Genomic DNA, 16946 nt, shown 5'->3' with positions numbered 1-16946 from the left:
CTACCATCACCTGAGGGAGCAGGATAGGCCGTGGAACTGCAGTCCATGGCAACGAAGCATCGTGTAATGGCTTCTCATGACAGGAGCATGGTATGCCAACCAATATCCGTCATGATACTTCGCCGAGAGCCATCACGGGAATGTTGTGCACTAAGGTTGGCAGTGTCCGCAGCGCACCGTGACGCACAGCTCCAAGGAAGGTGCGGTTCTGATTGTTCCAAGCATGGTTTCGCCGCAGGGATACGTGGTACGACGTGGATGAGAGTATTGGCCAATGACTGTCAAGCTGATTCGTATTGGAAGGATGTTTGTACATAACCCCGGCGTAGCCGGGAATTCGAAGGGGGGTTTGTTGACCGGGAAAGCGGTAAACACCATTGTTTCGGTGACAGAGATCTGGCCAGCTGCGATAAGCAGTGATACGTGAACGGCTCCAGATGTTCGGGGTAGTGGACCAACAACGGAGGTCGTTCCAGCGGTATGGGCCAGTGCAGTCCCAGCCGAGAGGAGGGGAGAAAGTGCACTGCAGTCAGGGCTAGCATGATCAAACCCCCTGGCACTACTGACCACGCGTGGGAATAGCCATCACGTACGCGAAGTTCAGAACCTCGACTGTCACAGTCCTTTGTCTACCTCCCCACACAAACCCATCGGAGTCTTATTGTCTCCCTGGTGCTCGCATGTATCGTCGCTGTCATGAGCTACATGCACAAAATGGAGACAATTCGTAGTGACGGCCGCAGGACAATGCACGGCATGCCAGCGCATGGGCGGTGAGTGGATGATTCAATGAAATACTGATCGAGGTGGAGCAACGGAAGGCTACGGGTCGACATGGCGACCTTGAGGCAACAGCAAGGATCCTGGGATCAATCATCACATTGGCTGGAGGCTCCTGGAGGAAGCGGCGAATAGAGGACGCGTGCCTTGCTCTGTTGCTCTGCCAGCCAATCCCCGCCAAGCGCGACCTTCGGCTCGCCCGCCCTCGTTTTCATTGGTGCGCATGCTTCCTCGATCTGTTCTTGTGGCGAGATGGTGAGCATATTTAGCAGTCATCCATAGCAACCTCGTGTAACCTTTCTGAGCAGAAGCCCGCCAGAAAACCCGGGAATAGACCCGTACAATACAGGATAACGCGGATGCGGGGAAATAGCCGAGCCGGGGCCGTTAAATAGAGGCGTCCCATGCATCGAGGAGACTCCCCACTTGCACTTCCTGCAACGCACCGAGGCCGGATCCTCATCACAGCCGTAGTCTGTTGGACGCATTCCCCCTTGTTCTTGCTTTTTGCTCATTCCCCAAGTTCAAGTTTTCTTTCAGCCGTTCTTCTCAGACTCCTTCCGCTCTCTTTGTGCTTCACATTCCTTCCACCCAAAGTCTGGAACTATGTTCTTCCCGAAGAGCCTCGTTGCTGCTGCCGCGCTCTGCCTGAGCCTGTCCCTCCAGGCTCACGCGCACGCCGCCATTTCCCCCGCCCTTGGTGTCCAGGGTACTCCGGCCAGGAGTGACGTCCAACGTCCGTCGACGGCAAAGCCCTGCGGTAAAATCAACATTGCGCAGACCATCGATTCGTCCACCGCTGTGACGGCGGCTGCGAACGGCTCGTTCGCTGCCACCATCACCAACTTCAACGCGTGTGTATCTCGTTCTTTGCTATTATCCTTCGATCGTGCACTAAATCAATCGGCAGGGGCACCGACGGTTCGACGCAGGTCACCGCGCAGGTTGATGCTACGGGCACAGGCAAGTCCTTTGTCAACGCCGAGGTCCTCCAGAATGGCGTGAAGGTGCGTCTTTGACCCGTGCCATGTGTGGTTATCCAGTCTCATTACGGTTGCGTACACGACAGAGCCCCAAGACGACTGGCTCAGTTCAGCTCGTCGTCCAGATGCCCGCCGGGACGACGTGCACCGGCGGCGCGACCGGGGACAAGTGCCTCGTCACTTTCAAAACTGCTGGCGGCTTCGGTAACTGCGTCGTCGTCCAGCAGGGGGCTGCCGCCGGTGGCAACGCCGCCGCCGCGGGCACCGCTGCAGCGGGCACGAGTGCGTCCGGCACTGACACTACTGGCACGAACGGCACCGCTGTGGCTTCCTCGGCCTCATCCGCAGCGGCGGCCGCTACCTCAACCACGACCACCACCGGCAAGAAGCACAAGGGCAACAAGGCGAACCAGGCTCAGCAAGCCGCGGCGAACCCCCAGGCCGCCAAGTTCAAGGCGTTCCTGGAATCGCTCCGCCAGAACAACGCGAACAAGTCTGTTGTACGTCCTGTCTCGCTCGTTAAATCTCGTGCTGTGCTGACGATGTTGGGGTCGTGCAGGGTACCCGTGCCGCTCGTATCGCGCGCCGCGCTGCTGAGCGCCCTGCCGTCGAGGTCCTTGCGTAGATGGGGTGGAGGTTGAGAGGCGGTCGAGAGGCAACATGGTTGTTCGTGCCATTTGACTACGGTTGTTTGAGAGTCTGTGCGTTGCTGATGTCGACTGCGTTGCAATCCATGCTCGTTGACATCTCTCCATTCATGCTGCGTGCCACCCGACATTGTGTGCGCGAAATTGCGATCGGAAAGTTATTTACATCCTAGCAGTGAGCAATTGTCAACAGCAGAGCCTGCCACTACTTCTGAATGGCGAAGTGCTGCAAGTGCTCGTCAAGGAGGGTTACGCGTTCTCCCACACGCTCAGCGTCTCAAGTTCACAAGCGACAGCGTCTCTGCGCTCTCCGTTGACGACGGGCTTCAAGTTCAAAGTACAATCACCAACGTGAGCGATCGGGGTGCGCTCGCAGGCGTGTTCTCGGTGGATCATGTCACGTTGAACTGGGAGCGTACTACGTTCTTCGAGTCTCCCGGCCTCTCGGCCCCCATCCCTGGTCCCCCTCCCGAACTTCATTGCCGCATCAACCATGCTGCATGCGCGTCCGACATTGCTGCAGCTGCGGCCGTCATCAAGGTCGCGCCTGGCGTTGAGTTCTCTATTTTGCGAGCTCCAATGTTTCAACGCGGTGCTGAAAAAAGCGGGCACGGGGGGACGCTCATCCTCGCTGGAGGTGCAGTCAGCGCGCCACACAATGCACATACGGGAGCTACAACAATCATTCATCGTACGAATTACAGTATAACATCATGATACAGAATCAACGTCGGAATGCAGCTTCCACGGGCGGCCAAGAGCAACAGAATTCCCGTTATCGTCTGCAAGCAGAGTCAACTCTTTCTCGAGTGCATCCACCGAACGACACGTAACCATGCCCTGCGCAATTAAGACCCGCACGGCCTCGCGAAACCATATACGGCATGTGAATGGATGCGGGGAGTCACAGGCGGGTGTCGCCATTGGTATCATCCGGAGGATGTCGTCAACGGAAGAGGTGCCTTCCGATGCCACTCCTGCCAACCAACGTTTGCTTTGAGATCAGGTATCTGTAGGTACGGATGAGATAGATGGAGAGCTCACCTATCTGAGCCAGAATTACCAAGGGCTTCCACTCAGCGGATACATCGAAGTCATCGCTGGCATAGCGCCACGTCGTAGGATCCTCGAGGTTGGTGGCATGTAGCTTCTTCCCAGAGACAGAGCTGTCTGTTACAATCAACGCCCAGTGATATTTTCCGTCTGTGCGCCAATAGAGAGCGGCGTATATGGCGTTCGGGGTCAGGGGAGGGTGCATGTTGTAGCGAGCAGGGATATGTCAACGATGCTGGTGCAACGATGATTCATATACTGTATATCTCGTGGCCACCTGTTAGCTTGCCAGCGGACCGGAGAGTGTTCTTTGAAAGTTGAGTAAGAGGCGTGTTAGCGTAGGGACTGGCACTGCCTCCGGACCGATATGCCGGGGCGAGCGTTGGCATGGCCCAGAACCGTGACAAGCTACAGCTCCACTACCTGTTTCGCACTGACTTTCACCAACCCTCTGTCGGAGGCTTGACGCTGTTCTAATGTCTCCATCACCTGATCAGCAAGAGCAACCGCATATCGTCGAGCTCGTCCTCCAAGCCAAGAAGGCACTCCAACAAGGCCAAGAACTATGTCTACACGCTAGCTCAGTCTCTGCCGCATCTGCACAGATAACGGTGGATGTATTGGCACTGGATGCCCAGGTTAAATGGATGTCTGAAGCCGTGCTTGACCAACTCCAGGTATGTCGCCATCGCGTCTTCTAGACCCCTGCGTCCACATCCCGATCAACCACGAACCATTCCAGCTTGCTGCCCAAGTGGCCAAGAGTATTGAACAGAAACGTTCAGAGCTCGAGAAGCAAGTCGAGGTACGTGTCGTCAAGCTTTACCTTGTGCACATAGTCACGCCCTATCTGCCACCAGGAGTGGGACAACATCCGCAACCAACGCACCGACGCGCTCGACGCCGTGCTAGAGTCTCTCGGCACGCAGTCGGTTCCTCCCGACTTCTACACCGTCTCTGCGGATTCTTCGCCGTTCAGCAGCCAGAACAACTCCGACGATGAGCAAGAAGGAGAACGCCTTGCCCAGGATGACAGCACACCGTTCGGTCCTCCGCCGAGCACGAGTCCACGGATGAGCCCTACCGACACGATACGCACTCGATCGCCCGCGCTACGAAGACAGCAGCGCAGGGAGAGGAGGAGGGCGGACCGGAGTCGGTGGAAGACCTTGCGCGACTTCGTGAATGAGCGTGCTATTGAGGATTTGCTAGACACGATCGAGAAGGACCGGCTGGAGCTTGATGTGCGTACTTCTCTCCGTTTTGTCGAACAACATCCAATGGGTTACCGCGATTCAGGACATCCTCGCGACGACCTCAGATTATCCTGAGTCTCTCTCGAAGACGATTGGGGCTATCAAGGAGATGGTCCCAGCGGAGATTTCGTTGCCTTCCTTCAACGAGATCTTCGCGTCGGAAGAAGCGACCTCGACGAAGATGGCGGAGGAACTTGAGTCGCTTGCCCATCACTATAACAATATGTCGAATGCCCTGCACGACTTTGAGGAGGGTGAGGAGTTCGGAGAGGAAGACATGCAAGGTAATATGCCGACCTGACCTTGCCTGTGTCTTAATCACATAGTTCACAGGCATGAACCAGGATGCAGAAGCACTTCCCGTCATCATCTCAGAGTTGGAGAGTAGCATGAAGACTATTGAGGGATTCCAGTCAGTTTTGTCAAATTATAACGTGTTTCAGGCCACTTACGTTCAGGTTTTAGTGAACAATTACTGACAGCGAAGACGGCAGCGCAGGAGCATCTCGAGGTGCACAGACGAACGCTTACTGATCTCGATGAGCTCGGCGACATCATGACAGAGATGCTCGAGAGACAACAGAGTGTCGAGGTACCACCAATCCACATACTACTTTCCACATTCTTCCTGACGTAACTTGCAGAACGAGAGCATGGACCACCTCTCCTACCTCCATGCGCAACTCCGGCCGCTGGAGGAACTGCATCACCAGTACACCTCCTACCAGTATGCATACAACAAGTTAGTCTTGGAACTGGCGCGTCGCCGCCAGTATCGGGAAGCCGCACAGCGGATCGTAGCGACCATGACAGCGCAACTCGATGCTATGACTGAAGGTACTACTGCTTTCCTTTACCCTTGCCATAAACGACTGACACTTGCGCCGTCAGAGGAGCGATTGCTCCGGGCTGAGTTCCAGGCAGAGCATGGCCAGTATATACCGGAAGAAATCTGTCTCTACGTGGAGAATCCGCCGAACCGCTGGACTGTTTCGACATGGAACGATGAACCACTGGAGACACTCCCTGTCATCGAGAATGACCTTATGGAAGAGGTGAGTGCACGCTCGCACGTCTCTGGTTCTTATCGCAAAGACCTGAGACCTCGCCCAGGCGAAGCAGCGTACAGTTGGGGTGGAGGCTGCTATCAGCACCAGTCAGAGCTTGTGATCGCTGTGATATTATTGTACTACTTATCATATCGCTGTGCGAGTTTTGGAGTGTGAGGTAGTCGAGCTACAGTTACATTCGGGAGAATGAGGCAACCGTATGTTGGTCCCGGCCTGGGGGAGAGAGAAAAAAATGAGTCGGCCCAGGTTCGAACTGAGGACCTTCTGTGCACCAATGTAGATGGTTGTTAGACAGATGCGATAACCAACTACGCCACCGACCCATGATGCACAAGCTTGTTATGTATATCTGGACTGCGCAATCCTCGAGGCGTCTGAGCGCGCTCGCGCCTGTACTGAGCGCATGCTTGCATCCCGCTCTGCACTGAACGACGATGTCCCTCCTCGCGCCGATCATCTGTGACAACGGTACTGGTTTCTCAAAGGTTGGGTACGTGCATAGCAGTACATGGGCTTGCTACTGGGACTGAAATTATCAAAGCTATGCCGGGAACTCCGATCCATCCTTGTAAGTGCGCCCGACTCGCGTTACGCCATTGGGTTCCTCATTCTACTTCAGTGTCTTCCCCACCGCGATAGCAACGCGTGGACCTGCCGCACAACCTAGTCGCACAGGACCGGCTCTTCCGTCCAAGCCTGGTCATCTCGCATCCAAGCGCGGCGTTGAGGACCTCGACTTCTTCATCGGCGACGAGGCCCTTGCCAATGCACAGACACCCGGTTATGGAATCAACTACCCCATTCGCCACGGTCAGATCGACAACTGGGACTACATGGAGCGATACTGGGAGCAGACGATCTTCAAGTACTTACGTGCGGAGCCGGAGGACCACTACTTCCTCTTAGTGCGTATTCCTGTTACCTGCGTGCAGCGCAGCACGCGCGCAGTGTCTGATCTTCCCCGATTCCATGTACTACGCAGACGGAGCCCCCATTGAACCCCCCAGAGAACCGTGAGCAGACCGCAGAGATCTTCTTCGAGTCCTTCAATATCAAGGGTCTCTACATCGCGGTACAGGCGGTCCTCGCCCTCGCCGCATCGTGGTCCTCCAATCGCGTTACTGACCGCACGCTCACGGGTACCGTCATTGACTCTGGAGATGGTGTTACGCACGTAATTCCTTGCGCGGAGGGGTACGTCATTGGCAGTGCCATCAAGCACATCCCCATAGCAGGTCGCGACATCACCCAGTTCGTGCTGAACCTCATGCGTGAGCGTGGAGAGATGGTGAACGTCCCTCCTGAGGACCACCTCAAGGTCGCAAGCAAGGTCAAGGAGCAGTACAGCTACGTCTGCCAGGACATCGTCAAGGAGTTCAGGAAATACGACCAGGAACCTTATAAGTACTTCGCGCGCTACGAGGGCGAGCACACTGTGACTGGACGGGTATGTTCATGGACATGCTTGAAGCTTTGTGTCTGTGTTCAATGACGCCTCTACAGAAATACGAGATCGACGTCGGATACGAACGTTTCCTTGCTCCTGAAATCTTCTTCAACCCCGAGATCTTTTCGTCGGACTTTTTGACCCCACTCCCTGAAATCGTGGATGGTGTCATCCAGCAGTCACCTATTGACGTTCGTCGAGGACTCTACAAGGTCCGTGCTTTCCACTGCCCTGTCCTCGCTCTGTTCCAACCTCTCTCCAGAACATTGTACTCTCCGGCGGTTCCACCATGTTCCAACACTTCGGCAACCGTCTCAAGCGCGACCTGAAGCAGATTGTGGACCGCCGGTTGGATGCCAGCGTTGTGGCAAGCGGCAGTCATCTTCGGGTGAGTACCATACTCCCATCAGCTGTTCCTCAGCGTCTTACCGCATATGCAGTCATCTGGGGTTGAAGTCGATGTTATCTCGCACAAGCGTCAACGGTATGTTCATCCTCCTCTCGCATATACCTGAACGAGAAGGTCATGTTTTCTCTCAGTTACGCCGTATGGTTCGGTGGTTCGCTGCTCGCGTCTCTGGTGAGTGATATGCTGGTGTTGTGATATTATTGCCGATCCTCATGCTCTATGCTAGCCCGAATTCTACTCGTCCTGCCACACGAAGGCGCAGTACGACGAGATTGGTCCCAGCATCTGCAGACGCTATCAGATCTTCGGCAGCGCAACCTAGGCATAGACAGGACAAGGATGGATGTATTGTACGTCTCGATTCGGAACGAAACTCAATGTACTCTACTGCTCGGACGTCTGCATCCAGACTATGCCGTTCTCGCCCTGATGAAGCCAAGGTACGATACATGAGCGAAGCGCGGCACAAACTTCGAGTCAATCACACGATTACGGATTCTCCTAGCCATAGATGCGTCTGAGTGTTCAAAATCGCTGTGGGGACTACACTATTCTTGTCTATCGTGGGCCTTCATCCTTCCTGATGTTGCAGCGCCGCCGACGATAGCGCTGAGTTGAACGTTGACTCGCATTCAGATGGGGGGAGGGTCCACAGGCCCAGCGTGTCTGTCTACAGTTCAAGCTGTTTCACGTAGCTCGACTTACCCTTGATGCAACAAAGCATTTTGGGAGTGTTTCCACGGTATGCATATTGATTGGTGAAGGTGCATATGCCCTACTACTGTCCTCCCGTACTTTGTATCGAAGGAACGAATAATGATCAAGAATGTCTTGCCTCCAAGTCGGCTATTCTTATTTCGCGATACTCTGTCTCTCACTTAACTGGAACAGCTGCACTGGAAGCCCAGCAGCTTCCTCTCGCCCATGCTGCAGTACCGTCGCTCTTCCCGAGTCTCTGTGTCCAATTGACTCTCATCCTGAGTTTGTCCCTCGGCACCCCATGCCTCATACGGGTTGCACGCCATCTGAATCGAGGGCATGAGATGTGTTCCCCAGCGCGAAACGGACACGTATACGAAGGACACTCACATGCAGAACCTTCCTCAGGATGCGCTTGCCGCTCTCCGCGTCCGTCTCCACCTTCTTGATGACTTCCTCGAGCACCCACTGCCTCAGCACGAAGCGCGGATTCGCAAGCTTGGCCTCCCTCTCCCTCTCCGCGTCCACATCCGCATCCGCTCCCCAGAGATCCCGCTCGCTCTCGATGCGCGCCGCATACCGCCTAAGCCAGCCAGACCAGTCAGTCTGCGCCCTGATGCGATCCAGTCTCTCGGGCTCGGAGGTAAGGGTGAGTAGGCTGTCAATGAAGGCTTTCAAGTCGTCCTCGGAAGACGCAATGGACGGCCTAAAGAAGCAGAGCCGGCGGAAGGTTCCGTGGAAGTCGAGCTTGTGGTCCTCCATTATCGTCAGGAGCGGGCGGGCAAGCTTTGACTCATCGTCCTTGTCTATGCGGCGGAGTCCCAGTCGCTATATGCGTGTGTCGGATTGGTCAAATTCACTGACGGAGGACAGGGAGCAAGCGTCAGGACGCACCTTGTGCATGAGCCGGCCGTACTCGACAGCGCAGGTTTCTTCTGCGACGCGCTCCATCTCTTCCTTGACGAGCTCGATGCCGCGCTTGGACCACTCCTTGATCTTATCTTCTGACGCGTCTTCCGCCCAGCCTGGTGAGACAGCCTTGCCCCCGAGCGAATCCTCAGCGCCGATGATCGGTGCGAGGGAGTTCAGGAGTGACCGTAGTGCGTGTATGCTGCAATATACGTCAGTTGTCGAAGAGGCGTATGAAAGATAGACTCACATCACAGCAGGTTGATACTGGGGTAGGCAGGTCAGCCACTCTCAACTATCGCAAGGCACAAGCACATTACCTTGTACGCGTACCGGCCTTCCGCGTCGCTGTGGTTGCATATATGCCACGAGTCGAATACGTCCATGAACGCGTACGGTCCTGCATGCAGAGTTTCAGAGAGTTTCAAATGGGGGGAACCACAACTATCGGCAATACTCACCATAGTCAATGGTCAAGCCCATGATCGAGACACTGCGAGCACATCAGCATCCAGATATCCCGCGGAATGGCCACACGCACTTGTCGGTATTGATGACCCCATGCATGAACCCATACACCTGCCACCCCGCGACCATCTTCGCATTCCTCCTCGCGACCTCCAGCACGAGCTTCGTGCCCCACGCATCTCCCGGTCCGCCCAGCCCAGGCTCTCCGCGCCATCGGATATCAGGTAGCTGCAGCACCCTGCGCGCGACCCACTCGCCCAGCACGCGCAGCGCGTCCAGGTTGCTGGGCTGCTGCCCGCCCCCCAGGAAGAACATCTGCGCGGGCGGGTTGAGCCCCTCGAAGGAGCCGATGCGGATGAACGAGGGCGCGATGCGGGTGAGCACGCAGGCATACTCGACCCGCTCGCGCTCGACCGGGAGCTTGGGGAGGGAGATGAGGGCGAGCGAGCGGGTTGTTGGAATACCGAGGGCATGCATGGCTAGGAGAATGTCAGTGATGATGCACACTGTGGAGCTTGCGTATGTCGGTTAGCCTCGAGACGTACCTTCGGAGCAAAGGAACTCGCGGATGGACGAGCGAAGTACGGCCAATCCATCGGCCATGCGCGAGAAGGGCGTACGCCCTGCGCCCTTGAGCTGCAGCTCGTAATGAATGTCCGGTTGGTCCGGGTGTGGCGTACTCACTACGAAAGAAGTGAGGACAATCTCTCTGAACACCGCGCGAGAGGACTCACGAAGAGAGATAGCGCGACCGTCGCCCAGCTGTCCTGCCCACGTCCCGAACTGATGCCCGCTATAGCGCAAAGACCACGGTGCCCAATGTGTCTGCACATCCTCCCCCTCCCCATGCATCAACATCGCATGCCCACTCAGCACGTCAATAAGCTCCTTCCGCGCCGCCACGGCCTCCTCGCTCGCATCGCTCGCACCTGCGCCCGCATCCTGCCCAGCTGGCACGGAGAGCGACGGGTTCCCAAGGAGCTCAAACGCATCCCCGACGTCCAAGTGCGGCACACAGTCCCTCCAGCCCGTCTCCGCCAACCCAATCAGCACGCGCTCCTCGTCCCTCTTCTCCGAGACGTACTTCCTCAGCCTCCCCCCTCCCTGTCCTCCGAGTTCCTCGCCTCTTACTGACTCTCCCACACCCGCGGCCACAGGCACCTCGCGCAACGCCTCCCGCGCGACCATCCAGTCCTCCACGGCCCTCACCTGCGCCTCTCCATCCGCGTCCTCCGAGTACTCCACGCGGTACGGGAACGCGACGGGACAGGGCGCGACGTACGAGAAGTGGGCCTCGGGCGCGAGCAGCCGCGCACGGCGCTGCAGGCTCGGCCGGTCCGTGCGGGTATCGCGCCATGCGGCGGGCGAGGGCGTGTACGGGTCCGGGGTGAGCGCGTGGATGAGCGAGTGCGAGGTCGGGGGGAGCGGGAGGGCGGAGATGGGGACGCGGGCGCGCTTGCCATTCGTCTGATCGTTTGCGGTCGAGGATGAGGCCATGGTGCGAGTTGAGGCGGCTCGTAGGGTATGCAGGGCTCTGCTTGCACGCATGCGCATGCGTGCTGTGGTTTTGAGGAGAGAAGAGATAGCTTGCGGATGGTCAGTCAGCAGATGGCGTTCTCACCGTACTCAGGTCACGGATGTGAGCAGGCTCCGCTCCGTCATCGCGGTCGTGCATGCGGTAATCTTGTCCCGTGGGCCCCACAACGTAGGAGTGAGTCTGGCGTCTTCAGCGATACCAGGCGCAACCCCCAAGCCATATGAGTGCGAATGTAATGCGGGTCGTGATGGAAGGGAGCAGATCAGTATAAGCGCTGCATTAGGACGGTGGTAGGCACAACCTGGCACAACTACGCGAGTATGTACCACCAACATCGAGTGACCAAGCTATGAAATATAGTGCGTACCCGTAGGTCGCATAGGATAGTAATAATACAAAGCCAAGCGGTATATACGACGACAACGAGGCGGCGAACGAGCCCTTATAGTCGCGCGTCCTTGGGCATCGACCGCATAGCTTGACGGACACCAAGATCCGCGAGCACATCCTCGGCACCACCGAGCAGTGCGTCGAAGGTGACCGTACGGTGGTACTGAATGATCCAAAGTTTCAGCGTCTGGCACTTCATGAGAACACTGCATAATGAGTGTACTTACGTGCTCGACGAAGCGACCCATGCCGGTCTGCGTGATGCCACGACCACCGAAGATCTGAACAGCGTCCGCGGCGGTGAGCTGCGCGCACCGTGTGCTATACGACTTCAAGAATGCGATCTGGCCGGCCAACTTGGACGCTTGCTCCTTGTAAGACTATTTGTGCAGTATTAAAAGCTAGCTGGTCGAAGAGAGGTGATCGACACTTACCATGTTGCACATCTGGTACGTAATGTTCTCGAGCCAATTCTGCACGCTCTCCGTCCTCGAGATCATCGCCGCGAGCTTGCTGCGGATGACAGCGAGCGAATGCAGTGGCTTCCCGAACGCCTTCCGCTGGTTCACCCACTTCAAGCACTCCTCGACGATCGCGCGCTGGCTCCGCGCGGACACGCAGCACATGACCCATCGTTCGTGGTTGAAGTTGCTGAGCATGACGAAGATGCCGCCGCCCTCCTCACCGAGTGTGTTCTCGACGGGCACCTTAACCTTGTCGAAGGTTATATATGCAGTTCCTGCTGCTGAGGAGTAGGAGGTCTTGATCGGCTTGGTCGAGACACCCTCACCGCGCTCGACAAGGATGACAGTGAAGCCGTCCTCGGTCCTACAGCCCACGGTGAAGCTACAGGGAAGTCAGTCACCGATCTCAAGGACATGGCATAACCAATGATACTCACTAGTCGGAGAACCTGGGAAAGGTCGTCAGATCAAATGTCTCCTCCGATACGAAGTAGCTTTACTCACGTTCCGTTCGTGATCCACTTCTTCGTGCCGGAAATGATCCAATACTTGCCATCTTCCGTCTTCGTCGCCGTGGTCTGGAGCCCAAAGACGTCGCTTCCCGCATACGCCTCGGACACCGCGAGACAGATAAACTTCTTCGCGCTGAGGACCTCCGGTACGACCTTGGCCTTGAGCTCCGGTGACCCGAAGTTGAGTACAGGGGGCAAGCCAATAACGCATCCGGACTGGAGACCGTCACCGTACCCCCGCGCACCGCAACGCGATATCTCTTGAGAGATGATAAGCTCGTGGAAGTAGTCAAACTGTCGGAAATAGACATTCTCAGCACGATCGCATGCACGTCTCACGTCGTCGACCGCACCTCTTCAGGGGTGACTATGCCGCCCATAAGCGTAAGACCCTTCAAGTGCTTGCCAGGCCCCATGCGCATGGCATGCATGTTGACCTCCCTATCGGGCGGGTCGTCAATGTGGCATCTCGTCACTGAGTTTGGATGGCAGCACTTACGACATTTTGTCGAGGACACTCTGGGACGGACGCTTGCCATCCAGCTCGCGTTCCTGGGCATCTGGGTAGATAATGTCATCGACGAACTGCCGGACTGCCTTCTGCAGCCTCCGATGGCTCTGTTCCACACATTCCTGGTCACCAAGAGTCTCTCGCGAGGCCGTGAGACGAACAGGTGACGCACCTCCTTGTAGTAGGGACTGTGGTAGCCCTTTGCGAGCCAAGACGGCTCCGCATAGGGAACCTGGCTAATCTCCCCAGGCATCCGCCCGCCGGTGATCTGCGGCTCCTCGTCCGCAATAACCCCGATTTGCAGCCGGGCATACTGAGGACGCTCGAGGACCTCGTGACGGTGCAGCCCAAAGAACGCCTCCGTAGCATCCTCGCCAGCTGTGTACGTGCGAAGGAGTGGGGGTCAGAACTGCCTTGGGCGACACGCGCGGACGAGATACAGGGGTAGACAGGGGGGAGAGAGAAGAGAGACAGGACACTCACGGATGCCCTCGTCCATGAAGACAGACACACCTCCGGGGTGGAGGTTGCGGAAGCGCGTCACATCGTATACCTTCGAGTCGATGATGATCCACTGCAGTCCCCGTAAGCGTTGCGACTGTTCGAAGTCGCGAAGAGCGACGTACCAGGCTGTCCTCCGTGTTGTACTGCCGAACATCCCAAGTATGAGTCTCGCGCGTCCGGGTATGTATGTGCAAAGCCCACGACGCACCTTCGCGACCTCCTCACGCGTAAACTTCTTGAGCTCCTTAGTGGCCATGTCCGTCGTCGTCGGTGTGCGTATGGTGTGCGGGGTAAACGAGAGTAAAAAGTGGGCGTGTGTCCTCAGGTGAGCAGAGCTTTATGATGCAACTGTGTCCGCGACAATCACGTTTGGGACTCGGAGTGGATTACCGTCAGGGGGTCCGACTGGCCGGGACCTGCAAATGTGTTGATCTGGGGATCCCAGCTCTGCGTCACCGTGTCGCGCCCCCCATGTGAATACGATCGGCTTCCCCACGTGAATTTAGCCCTCGCGTCAGCCAATCATTATTCAGCGCTTGCATCAGCACACGCGACGCTGCATTGACGTCGCTGTGGTTGGCCTGGACGCAGAGAGAACGCCAATAGCAGTCGAATGGCTTTCATAAATAACACCGTACGGTACCTCGGATACTGCCTGCTAGCTCACGGCAACGTATTCGACAAATGCAGAGAAAGAGGATGTTTCAATTGCGGGCCTATAAACGATAAAGGTTTAAATCCGCCGGAAGCGCGTCCATATGTTACGCAGCGTCGCGAACGGGTGTGTGTACGGAGTAGTACGAGTAGAATGCGTTAACAAGTGATGCAGACCTAAAGCCTGCAGCTGTAGAAGTAGAAGTAGCGCGAGAGGGGGAGACAAGATGCGAGTTGGAGCACGAATGGACAATACGGATAGTAATAACACAAGGGGATGCTAGTGCGGCGAGAGGCTGGGTCTCGACTGACAGCGCGAAGAAAAACGAGCGAAGGCGCAGTCCATGTCGAGGATGCAACAGAGACAAATCGAAAGCGAGAGCGAGAATGGAGGGGATCAAGAGTTAAGAGAAGGATACCGAACAAAAACTGTGATGGAAGAGGATGCCGAGGCTGAATATAACTTATGATACAACTAAGAGAGAGGGAGAGGAGATATGCGAATGTGGTAACCGAAGAGCTAACAGGTGAGAGGCATAATTGACAAAGCGAGTCGTGAGTACGTGTGCGCCGTTTACGTGCATACGCAGTCCGGGACAAAACGAGAGTGCAGGCCGGAGCCTATAGTACCGAGTACTTTCTGTTTGGGTCCATACGTCCACACGCGCTTGCGCTAACGGGGAGACGGGTCGTGGGTGGCTCGTGACAAAACGAGAGAGGGAGAAATATTGCGAGACGAGACGGGAGAGGCGTGACCACACGACAATAGTGCACCGGGCGTAAGGCGAGTGTCCGTCATAGCGTGAGACGTGCTATGGTGCTGGTGCCAGGGGCGATCGAACCGAAAGCGGAGGAAAGCAGCTGAATGACAAACATAACGATGACATGCCAAGTGGACGGACAGGACGTGTGGATGGCGATGATAGATGATAATAATCAAACACTTGTGGGTGATGATGAGATGCTGACGAGGCGAATGAAATGATGAATCGGAGATGGGACCAGAAATCGAGCTAGATCATGTCGGGGGCGTAGCGTGCAGATGGAGAGAGGTAGGCATGGACATGGATGCGACACAGGCGATTACGACCACAAGGATGGGGGGATTACTGATGCGCAGACAAGAGGCGAGGGGCAGCGGGGGCATACATCATGGGCATAACCTGCATACGAGTCCATGGGAGAGGAGGAAGGAGAGAAGACGAGCCTATCACTCGACGTTCATCTCCTCGCCAAGGGTCTCGTGTAGATGTAGCTGGGCCCACTCGACCGCGTACAGCGACGCCTTGAGGAACTTCTTGGTCGCGTACTTCTTGCATACGTGCTGTTCATGGAAGCCTTCCTCAGCGAGCTTCTCAACGAGCAGCTTGTGGCCATGCTGGAGGTGCTCCTCGGTGAAGCCGGAGTAGTAGACGAACGCCTCGTTCTATAAAAGGAAAGAGTCAGTTCAACATCACGTCACGTGCGGTTCATAGAACAACTCGAACGAAAACGGCACACAAAAGCTTGATGGAGCGTGGCCACCGCATTGCCCGCAGCATATATATCCGTGACGAGTACTGAGAGAAACACTCACCCAGTCTCCCCCCAGCATCTTCCTCGCCGTGTACATACCCACCGCCGCGACAAGACTCGGCTTGACGCGCAGGAAGCGGTGGTCCAGGAGTGTCACCTCGGTCAGGAATTTGCTCAGTGTCCGCGTTTGGAGGTCGTAGTCGTCCGCCTTGCTGATCTTGCGCATCCAGCTGTAGGGCGAGCAGTAGTGGCTGACCTTGAAGTCGAGCGTCTGGAGCATGATGCGTTCCCCCTTGAGGATCTCCTCCTTGGAGTAGCCGCGTTCCGTCATGAAGACGAATTCCTCTACGGAAGGCGCAAGGATCTCCTCGTACTTCGCTGCGATGAACATAGCAGTAACGCCGACAAGCTGCAACTTCAGCAAAGAGACGACACGTTTCGACAAGAAGCGGTCGACGATGTTGACAGCGATCCAAAGCGTCTCGGGTAGCATGTGGTAGCGCAGATGCACCTGAAGTAGCCAATCGACCAAGGTTTGTCGCATTTGCCAGTTGATCTCCGTCTGACCATCCATGTAATCTGGGCTAGGCATGACCTCCTCCTGAAGTCGAAGTCAGTAGGGTAACAAGGCAGCGCGTTCGGGAGACGCACCTCAAGCTCCTGCATGTACTCAAAGATGTCCTCGGCATACTCCGAGACCATCGTCGTATCGAACTCGTCCACCTCATCGTGGAAGTGTTCTTTGATGTCGTCAAGCTCGCGCCTGTAACGTTGTGCCCGCACTGTTGAGACCTCGGGCCATACCCGCTGGCGCTTGGCGACAGGCTCCTCGTTGTCATCCTCTTGTTGTAGTTCCTCTTCCCTATCGCTCAGCTCGGTGAGCTCACCATCGTCGGCAGTATAGTGCTCGACGACATCGGAAACGGCGTGGTCCTCGATTTCCATGTCATCGTCGTCAACGACGACGTTTGGAACGGAGACGGGTGCAGGAGGATCTTGAGGGACGGGGATACGACGCGATGAAGGAAGAGGGACGTGTGGTCGGTACACGCGTGCGGAGGAGACGCGTGCTTGTACTTGTGCAGCCACAATTGGAGCCTTGCCGGGACCGAGGGGAACTCGCTGAGGACCAGTTGCC

At 56.4% G+C, this 16946-nt stretch overlaps 7 protein-coding genes and 1 non-coding gene across 8 annotated transcripts; 3 read left to right on the top strand and 5 right to left on the bottom strand.

The window, feature by feature from the left end:
• Positions 1–1386: 1386 nt before the first annotated feature.
• L226DRAFT_570836 (uncharacterized protein) lies at positions 1387–2388 on the top strand (the record flags this gene model as incomplete). The annotated part of the gene is made up of 4 exons (XM_067684479.1): positions 1387–1634; positions 1691–1787; positions 1850–2263; positions 2323–2388. 4 exons carry the CDS (start codon positions 1387–1389, stop codon positions 2386–2388), a joined length of 825 nt encoding a protein of 274 aa, XP_067535747.1.
• Positions 2389–3054: 666 nt separating this feature from the next.
• Positions 3055–3767, bottom strand: L226DRAFT_534753 (uncharacterized protein). The gene is made up of 2 exons (XM_067680743.1): positions 3455–3767; positions 3055–3387 (listed from the first exon to the last, which is right to left on the bottom strand). Exons 1-2 carry the CDS (start codon positions 3666–3668, stop codon positions 3122–3124), a joined length of 480 nt encoding a protein of 159 aa, XP_067535746.1. The 5' UTR covers positions 3669–3767; the 3' UTR covers positions 3055–3121.
• Positions 3768–3939: 172 nt separating this feature from the next.
• On the top strand, positions 3940–6110 carry L226DRAFT_486215 (uncharacterized protein; the record flags this gene model as incomplete). The annotated part of the gene is made up of 9 exons (XM_067677152.1): positions 3940–4140; positions 4206–4268; positions 4324–4707; positions 4763–5003; positions 5053–5131; positions 5185–5311; positions 5364–5556; positions 5611–5774; positions 5833–6110. 9 exons carry the CDS (start codon positions 3940–3942, stop codon positions 5887–5889), a joined length of 1509 nt encoding a protein of 502 aa, XP_067535745.1. The 3' UTR covers positions 5890–6110.
• Positions 6023–6112, bottom strand: L226DRAFT_t117. Its single transcript has one exon. It is a non-coding gene; the product is annotated as a tRNA-Val (tRNA).
• A 111-nt stretch (positions 6113–6223) lies between these two features.
• On the top strand, positions 6224–8234 carry L226DRAFT_507865 (actin-like protein Arp3; the record flags this gene model as incomplete). The annotated part of the gene is made up of 9 exons (XM_067678153.1): positions 6224–6279; positions 6331–6357; positions 6409–6694; positions 6772–7236; positions 7293–7448; positions 7499–7624; positions 7677–7720; positions 7777–7816; positions 7872–8234. 9 exons carry the CDS (start codon positions 6224–6226, stop codon positions 7965–7967), a joined length of 1296 nt encoding a protein of 431 aa, XP_067535744.1. The 3' UTR covers positions 7968–8234.
• A 141-nt stretch (positions 8235–8375) lies between these two features.
• L226DRAFT_507862 (UPF0061-domain-containing protein) lies at positions 8376–11218 on the bottom strand (the record flags this gene model as incomplete). Its single annotated transcript, XM_067678152.1, has 10 exons — positions 8376–8670; positions 8735–9172; positions 9239–9455; positions 9504–9520; positions 9574–9653; positions 9715–9746; positions 9795–10200; positions 10267–10404; positions 10456–10830; positions 10867–11218. 10 exons carry the CDS (start codon positions 11216–11218, stop codon positions 8524–8526), a joined length of 2202 nt encoding a protein of 733 aa, XP_067535743.1. The 3' UTR covers positions 8376–8523.
• Positions 11219–11528: 310 nt separating this feature from the next.
• L226DRAFT_507860 (acyl-CoA dehydrogenase) lies at positions 11529–14079 on the bottom strand. Its single transcript, XM_067678151.1, has 11 exons — positions 13848–14079; positions 13762–13782; positions 13619–13709; positions 13308–13513; positions 13124–13242; positions 12978–13065; positions 12617–12918; positions 12550–12561; positions 12083–12494; positions 11876–12028; positions 11529–11811 (listed from the first exon to the last, which is right to left on the bottom strand). Exons 1-11 carry the CDS (start codon positions 13893–13895, stop codon positions 11701–11703), a joined length of 1563 nt encoding a protein of 520 aa, XP_067535742.1. The 5' UTR covers positions 13896–14079; the 3' UTR covers positions 11529–11700.
• A 1424-nt stretch (positions 14080–15503) lies between these two features.
• Positions 15504–16753, bottom strand: L226DRAFT_462685 (uncharacterized protein; the record flags this gene model as incomplete). Its single annotated transcript, XM_067675739.1, has 3 exons — positions 15504–15719; positions 15870–16409; positions 16460–16753. The coding sequence occupies 3 exons, from the start codon at positions 16751–16753 to the stop codon at positions 15504–15506; spliced, it is 1050 nt and encodes a 349-aa protein (XP_067535741.1).
• Between the last annotated feature and the right edge of the window lie 193 nt (positions 16754–16946).

This window comes from Lentinus tigrinus, assembly GCF_003813185.1.
Source record: "Lentinus tigrinus ALCF2SS1-7 unplaced genomic scaffold L226scaffold_11, whole genome shotgun sequence".
In the NCBI taxonomy this organism is placed as follows: Eukaryota; Fungi; Basidiomycota; class Agaricomycetes; order Polyporales; family Polyporaceae; genus Lentinus; species Lentinus tigrinus.
The sequence above is the reverse complement of the archived record's forward strand: the minus strand, read 5'-3'. Positions and strand labels throughout refer to the sequence as shown.

Bases quoted from the DNA above. Each gene is read 5' to 3' on its own strand.
- L226DRAFT_507860 (XM_067678151.1), bottom strand. From the start codon at position 13,895: ATGGCCACTAAGGAGCTCAAGAAGTTTACGCGTGAGGAGGTCGCGAAG. The intron at 13,514-13,618 runs GTGAGTGTCCTG...GCACGTACACAG, and splicing joins CTTCATGGACGAGGGCATCC to CTGGCGAGGATGCTACGGAG. The intron at 13,066-13,123 runs GTAAGTGCTGCC...CCCGCCCGATAG, and splicing joins AGTGTCCTCGACAAAATGTC to GGAGGTCAACATGCATGCCA.
- L226DRAFT_534753 (XM_067680743.1), bottom strand. From the start codon at position 3,668: ATGCACCCTCCCCTGACCCCGAACGCCATATACGCCGCTCTCTATTGG. The intron at 3,388-3,454 runs GTGAGCTCTCCA...GTTGGTTGGCAG, and splicing joins GGTAATTCTGGCTCAGATAG to GAGTGGCATCGGAAGGCACC.